This window comes from Aptenodytes forsteri, unplaced genomic scaffold (assembly GCF_000699145.1).
Source record: "Aptenodytes forsteri isolate BGI_AS27 unplaced genomic scaffold, ASM69914v1 Scaffold459, whole genome shotgun sequence".
NCBI lineage: Eukaryota > Metazoa > Chordata > Aves > Sphenisciformes > Spheniscidae > Aptenodytes > Aptenodytes forsteri.
Genome location: NW_008794121.1, coordinates 196,328 through 202,444, shown reverse-complemented (window position 1 = coordinate 202,444; position 6,117 = coordinate 196,328). Strand labels below are relative to the sequence as shown.

The window sequence follows — 6,117 nt, the reverse complement described above, 5'->3', positions numbered from 1 at the left end:
GAGGGGGGGAGAAGGGGGGCCACGGGGTCGGGCCGGGCCAGGGCCCCAGAGGAGAGGTCAAGGTGTGGGGCCAGGACCCCAGGAGCGGGGGCCAAGTGGCACCGGGGTTCAGCCTGGGCTGGGGCTCTGGGTCCGGGGCTCAGGGATGGACCACACTGTGACTCGGGGGTCTGGCTTAGGGAGGGTGGGCCAGGCAGGGGGGGGAGCATCCCTCACCGTGTCCCCGGTTCTTCATCCCCACCTCCAAGGGGTCTGTGTAGCCGGGTACGGACTGTCTGGTGGGAACGAGATCCTGCAGCTGCTCCCACCACCGACGCTGCAGGCGAAGGAGACCCAGGTGGGTGTTGCAGCCAGGGTGGCACCAGGTCGCTCTGTCCTCCTTGGCCTGGTGTCTTCAGAGACCAGCCTAGGGCTGTGCTCTGCTGGGCTTCACGAGCTGCTGTTACCTGGTCTCAGTTGCTCTGACAAGGACTTGGCCAGGTTTTGAGCAGCTTTGGTCAAAAGGTAAAGCACGTAATTCGCCCGGTTACCGCCCAGTTGAGGTAGCACAGGTTGGCGGTCCGGTCGTGTAATCCTGCTGCTCTCCGGGCAGCTTGTGCCATGAAAACTCCATCTCCAGATGTGCGAATGAAAGCGTTTCATGGCGAAATAGGACCAAACGAAGAAGGGACTGGCTGAGATGCCCGAGCCTGGGGCACCGCACTGCTGAACAGCGAGGTCGGCCCTTGGGTGGGTGACCTCTACGCTAAAGTAGAAGGTGGTGTTTGGTCGCTGGGTAAGCAGAAGGCTCCTGAGCCGGACGTGCACGGATGGTAACGAACCTGGTCAGAGCTCTCGGCAGAAGCTTTCTCCATATATTTTTTTTCCTCCCGCTATTTTGGGATGCTTCAATCCTGTAGCTTCTGTTGAAATAGGCATTACTGGGCAGGCAGGAGCTTTACCAAGTGAGGGTGTGTCTCGTCTCTCTTGTCTTTTTTCGTGGTCACTGACCGCACCAAGTTCTGCACCATTAAGTGTGAAGAAATGACTTTGCCTCTGATTTCTAGGGCCTGTGTCCAGAGAGAGATTTCAAGGTGGAATGTGGTGGATTTTCAAACCGCCCAGTGTACAGCCTGAAATGTGTGCCGGACACCAGGTATGGCCACAGGGTCCTTCCAGGGCGTACTGGAGATGGAGAGGGGGCTTGTCCACTGGGACAGAGCTCCTTTTCCTTGCCTGCTTCCCAACCCAGCTGGTCGATCCTGCCAGCTCTGAGAGCAGCGTGAGTCTGCGTGGAGGTTTGCTGGCCAGTGACATGTAGCGGTCCTCCCAGAACCCTGTCTTGGTGTTTGGAGAGGAGCCGTCTTATCAGGGTGCTCAGCAAAACAGGGTGCACCCCGCTGCTGCGGTACTGAAAGCTGCAGTGGTGTGTCTTTGCGGGGCAGCTGGCAGGGAAACTGAAGCTGCTGCTGGATAACTTGGATCCTCAGCTTCTTCCAGAAGTGAGCCGCAGGGGCTGCTGACGTGGATGCCGGCTCACCGGGGAACCCCTCCCTACCTCACTTCTGAGCAACGGGGGCCTGTATAGGTTCCTTGCTCTGCCTTTTCCATCCCTTCCTTCCGCATTTGGTGCTGCGTGGAGGTGCTCAGCAGGCAGAGCAGGATACTAGTGGCTGCTGCCACCGCTCTGTAAGTCCCTGCGCGTGCGGGTTCGGAAGGTTTTTCCCCGCCGTTCATTGTAGACCAAACAAACACGCTTCCCTCTGGCTGACTCGTTTCACGCGTTCAGCGCTCTCTTCCTACGCAAGCCCCCGTTGCTACTTTGGGGTTCTTTGCACCGTTCTTAGTCTAGTGCTTTTGGAAAATGTGCTAATTAAATGCCGTTGCCTGGGACTGTGTTTTCTTGGGCTGTGTAGAGCACCCTGGCATGAGGAGTTCTGGGATCACGGTCCTTATGGCCCCTTCTCTGCTCCAAGCAGAGGCAGGAGCTCCTGAGCGCAGGAGCACAGCCGTGCTCATCACAACCCGTTTGTCCCAGGCCGGGGAAAAAAAGGCTGTTCTCTGCTCCTGAAGAGTTTTGTGGGGTTATTTTTGTTTCCTCAAGCTTGCTGGTGACGAGTGGACCGCCAGACAGCTCCATCCAGGTCTGGCAGGTGTCAGCAGAGGACTCTGGTAAGGGAACGTGTTTCTGAGCTTGAGTAGTTTCTCAATGTAGCCCTTGCGTCAAGCATCTCTTAACTTCCCCTTCTTCCTGGGCGTAAAATGAGGAGAGGAGCGCCAGCCCCATTCAGTGAGGTCCTGAGTGACTGCCCTTGTGTGGCAGGGGCTGGAAAAGGGCACGAGACAAGCGTCTACACTAATTTTGGCGGCTTGGAAAGTTGTGGACTTGACGGCACGAACCTTGTAAGGGAATTAGTAGGTTTAGGCCTGTCACGGTGGCTTTCCACTTATCTGTGAGCTCTTAGTGATACAAACAAAAACCCTAATCATAGCTGGCGCAACGTTCCCGTAATAACTCCGAGGGTTAGAAATAAAGAGGTCCATACATCACCTTTCAGGATATACCGTGAACCACCTCAGTTCTCCAAGCCTGTGTCTGCCTGCTTCTAGAAAAGCGTTGCCATTGCTTTGTCTACTCTTGTGAAATACTTTGAAACCACCAAAAAGGAAGTGCAAAACGTTATTAGAGGTTTTCTTATTCCTCTTCATTGAAAATAAACATCTCGATCCACAACTTTCCATGCATTTTGCTAGATTTTAAATGGCTTGCTGTCAATCCTTGCTGGATGCGTTGGAAAGAGTGGTTTTTATTCTGGAGAGGGGGTTAGTCATAACTGGATTTCTTACTGGTTTAGTAGGTCACTTTTAGCTTTGCGAGGCGTCTTTGTGAAACAGCTTAACCTTGTGGATTACTTGACTCCCGATGTGTTTTACAACTGCTTACGTCTCTTTCAAATAGATGTTATTAAATCTGTAAGTGCCATACCTACAGAAAACGGCACTGGGCAACCTTGGGCTAAAATTGCAACCATTTCGGCCAGAGCCCCGTGGGTCCTTCACGGCTCAAGACTCGACAGCGTCCAAATTACAGAGGTTGAATCAAGGAAAAATGTCTACGTGGCAGGTATTCAAACCGAGTCTAATGATCGATTTTGGAAAGTTGGGGTTTGGGTAAAGCAAGGGTAACTGCTCGAGTGGCAGACGTTTCACTGGGTGGGTACTTCCAGACCTGTGCCAAAGGGTGTAAAGATATTTGCAGAAAGTACGTTGTATTGAGGAAAGAGGTTACAATGCTCTGGTCCATCTCCAGCTTCTCACTACTCCCGTGACAGTGATTTCTCAGGCTTCTGCCCCAGATCTGTGCCCTACGAGAGCTCCGTAGATGGTTTCAGTGCAAAGAATTGGGTTAGCAGAGGGCTGCTGTGTACGTTGTCCCAAACGAGGGAGGTGCTGGCCCCAGGGTCACATCGCTTGGGGTCCTTGAAATCGGCATCAACTTCTGAGCGAGCTCTGTGTTACTCTCTGATCTGTCCGTGCGGATGAGAGGAGGGATCATGCCAGCCTCGTTAAACCAGCCCTGCCTTACCGTGAGGTGGTGAATCCGGGTCTGGTTTGCTGGGGGTCCTGGAGGGGTCCTGGAGACCGTCTGCCTTCACCTACACAGTAAGACTCAGTCCCCACACACCTCATCCCCTGGTGAGGAAAATGTGTGTGTCCAGCGGCTGTAACGCAGCGGTGCTGAGCGAAAGGAGGGAAGGGCAAGCCTGTCGCTGCAGGGCCCTGCTGCGTCCCCCTGCCACAGGGACTCGCGTGGCTCCCACTGGTGAGGGGTAGTGCTGGAGGCATCTGCTCTCGGAGCCCTGGTCCGTGTCAGGTCCCCCATGGGAGCTCGAACAGAGCTACGGTTAGTCGTGGGCCTGCCTGTCTCCTCTGCCTGGGTGTTAACATCACCTTCCAAGGGGTGCAGACTGTGCCCACTCCACACGGATCCTGTGCGGAGATAATTCCCGAGCAGGCTGTCAGTCTCTGCTGCTGGCTGTCTTGAACTAACTAGCACTGCTTGAAAGCCACTTCCAGGGACGAGGCTAGAAATCTGCTTTCTCGGGCGAGATCGCAGCAGAGAAATCGTGCAAACGCTTCTCGTGGCATCTGAGAGCTGCCTCTCTTTTCTAGCCTCCAGAAGCAGCGAGGAGCTCAGCGGCCTGGCGTTCCTGGATTGCAACACGCTGCTCCTCTGCTGTGCCAAGGGGCAGCTGTGCCTGGCTGACGTTCGGCAGCCGCAGAGTCCCTTGGAGGCCGTGTCCGTCCCCTCGGCGCCATGTGGCGAGCGGTGGTGCGTGGGAGTCGGGCGCGGACCTCAAGGCTCTGACTCAAGCTCCCGGCCCGTAGCTTGCCTCTCGAGCGGAGGGCACCTCACCCTAACAGACGTAAGAAAAACCTCAGAGTCCTTGGCCTCAGCAAAGTGCAGAGTTCCCTCTCCCAGCTCAGGTGCGGAGTTCCTGTGCGTCTCCTGGGCTCCTGCTCTGGAAGGCTGCCTTGCCATTTCAGGTACGTGCTTTGGGCAGAGATCTCCTTTTCTGATCTGTATTTCTATCGAGGCCCGGTTCAGCCCACCTCACTTTGAACACCCCAGTTAGGGGGTGGTTGTTGAGAGCTCCTCCTGGAGCCAGCAGAGATGCGAGCTAATCGTCCTCTGCAGCTGCCTCTCTCCGACAACTACAGAAGGGGCCTGGATGGGTTCTGGGGGACTCCCGCTTCCCTCCTGGGGGAACAGAGACCCCGAGCTCTTAGCAAACAGTGCCCTGATAGTGCCAGTGGCAGCCTGGCCACAGGGATACTGCGCTGGTAAGACCGGCTGGGCAGCAAGGCTGCCTCTTGGCCGGAGCATTGCGAATTCAGACTGGTGGATTTGCAGGCTTTTTGGATCTGGCCCACGTTCTCCCTGGCAGCTGTTAGCTTGAGACAAGCTCCTCGGAGGCTTGGATGCTCTGCTGTCACGGGTTTTCAGTCTGGGCCTTTGTCCTCCTTTCTGTCTCAGCAGCCCTGCTGGGAGGTGAGCGTCAGCCCAATGGGGCCAGAACAAGCAATTTACTTCTGCGGTCTCTCCGATTCCCTTTCATTCAAGGTTTTGATGGGACCGTGCACGTGTACGACGCGCAGAGCTGGGACAGCTCTGGCCGGGAAGCAGAGCCCGTCTTTGTTCACAAAGGCCACGCGTTCGGCGGATGGGACGGCGGCGGAGGCCCTCCCCTGGTCACAGTGCACACGTGGCATCCGCAGAAACCAAGAACTTTATTGTCAGCGGCAAGCGACGGTTCCCTGCACGTTTGGGACTGGGTTCAGTCTTGTGGGAACTGTGGGTAGATCACGCTTTCGGTGAGATGTGGTGTGTTTCCTGTCTGCTCTAGTTTGCGTAGGCCGCGAGGTATCTGTTTGCACGCGGGTACTGTTTTGAGACAGTTGTAGGGAACAGAACCAACTGTAAAAAGTCCTATTTTAATATAGTAAAAATTTTGGTTGCGTTACTTGTTCCCCTGTGTACCAGCCTTCACATGATAGCTGTGACTGCGTGGTAGCCTGTCGTTCTGCTCGTGTCTGCTAGCAGAGAGCATCTTGCCGTCTTTTTATCGTAGACCCCTGTCGTGTCTGCACCATACTTTTCAGGAGAAAACGGACAAAAAAGCATGAGTACAGTTTGAGGAAAGGGGCTATTCTGTGGCATATGTAACCTGTCGCTTTCCAGGCCCGAAGCACGGGGGGGCGGCAGCCGCTGACCGCGCGTGGGCACTGGGGGGGGACGGGGGGGGGGGGGGGGGGGTGTAAGGCTGTACAAACCATGGGGTGAAACATTTCATCACGTGTGTGTGTCACGAGTAGCGGCCTCCGCTCAGGAAGTCGCAGTGCAAACGCAGCCTGCTTGCAGCCCGCAAAAGGAACAGGAACAACCTTTTCAGCCCCAGCCTGCTACGAGCTTTGCCCTCCCCCCCGCGTAACTGGAGAGCACCCAGTCTAGGAAAAGGCCTCGGTATTTTTTTGGCTCTCTTCCCACCAACTTGACAGTTTAAATTTGACCCAAATGCGATTTTTTCTTGGGCCTGAGGAATTGCCTGCAAGGCAATGACTCTTGCGACGCCTGTG

The 6,117-nt window shown here is 55.5% G+C and overlaps 1 protein-coding gene across 1 annotated transcript in view; it reads left to right on the top strand.

Annotated features, from left to right (window-relative positions):
• The window catches only part of WDR73 (WD repeat domain 73), a 7,512-nt gene extending 2,011 nt beyond the window's left edge, over nt 1-5,501 (top strand). Inside the window, exons 2-7 of the mRNA XM_009276948.1 lie at nt 249-337; nt 1,047-1,135; nt 2,084-2,151; nt 2,939-3,103; nt 4,153-4,527; nt 5,105-5,501. Of these exons, the coding sequence (XP_009275223.1) occupies nt 249-337; nt 1,047-1,135; nt 2,084-2,151; nt 2,939-3,103; nt 4,153-4,527; nt 5,105-5,343 (1,025 nt within the window). The 3' untranslated portion in view covers nt 5,344-5,501. The remainder of the gene's footprint in view (nt 1-248; nt 338-1,046; nt 1,136-2,083; nt 2,152-2,938; nt 3,104-4,152; nt 4,528-5,104) is intronic.
• The last annotated feature ends 616 nt before the right edge of the window (nt 5,502-6,117 follow it).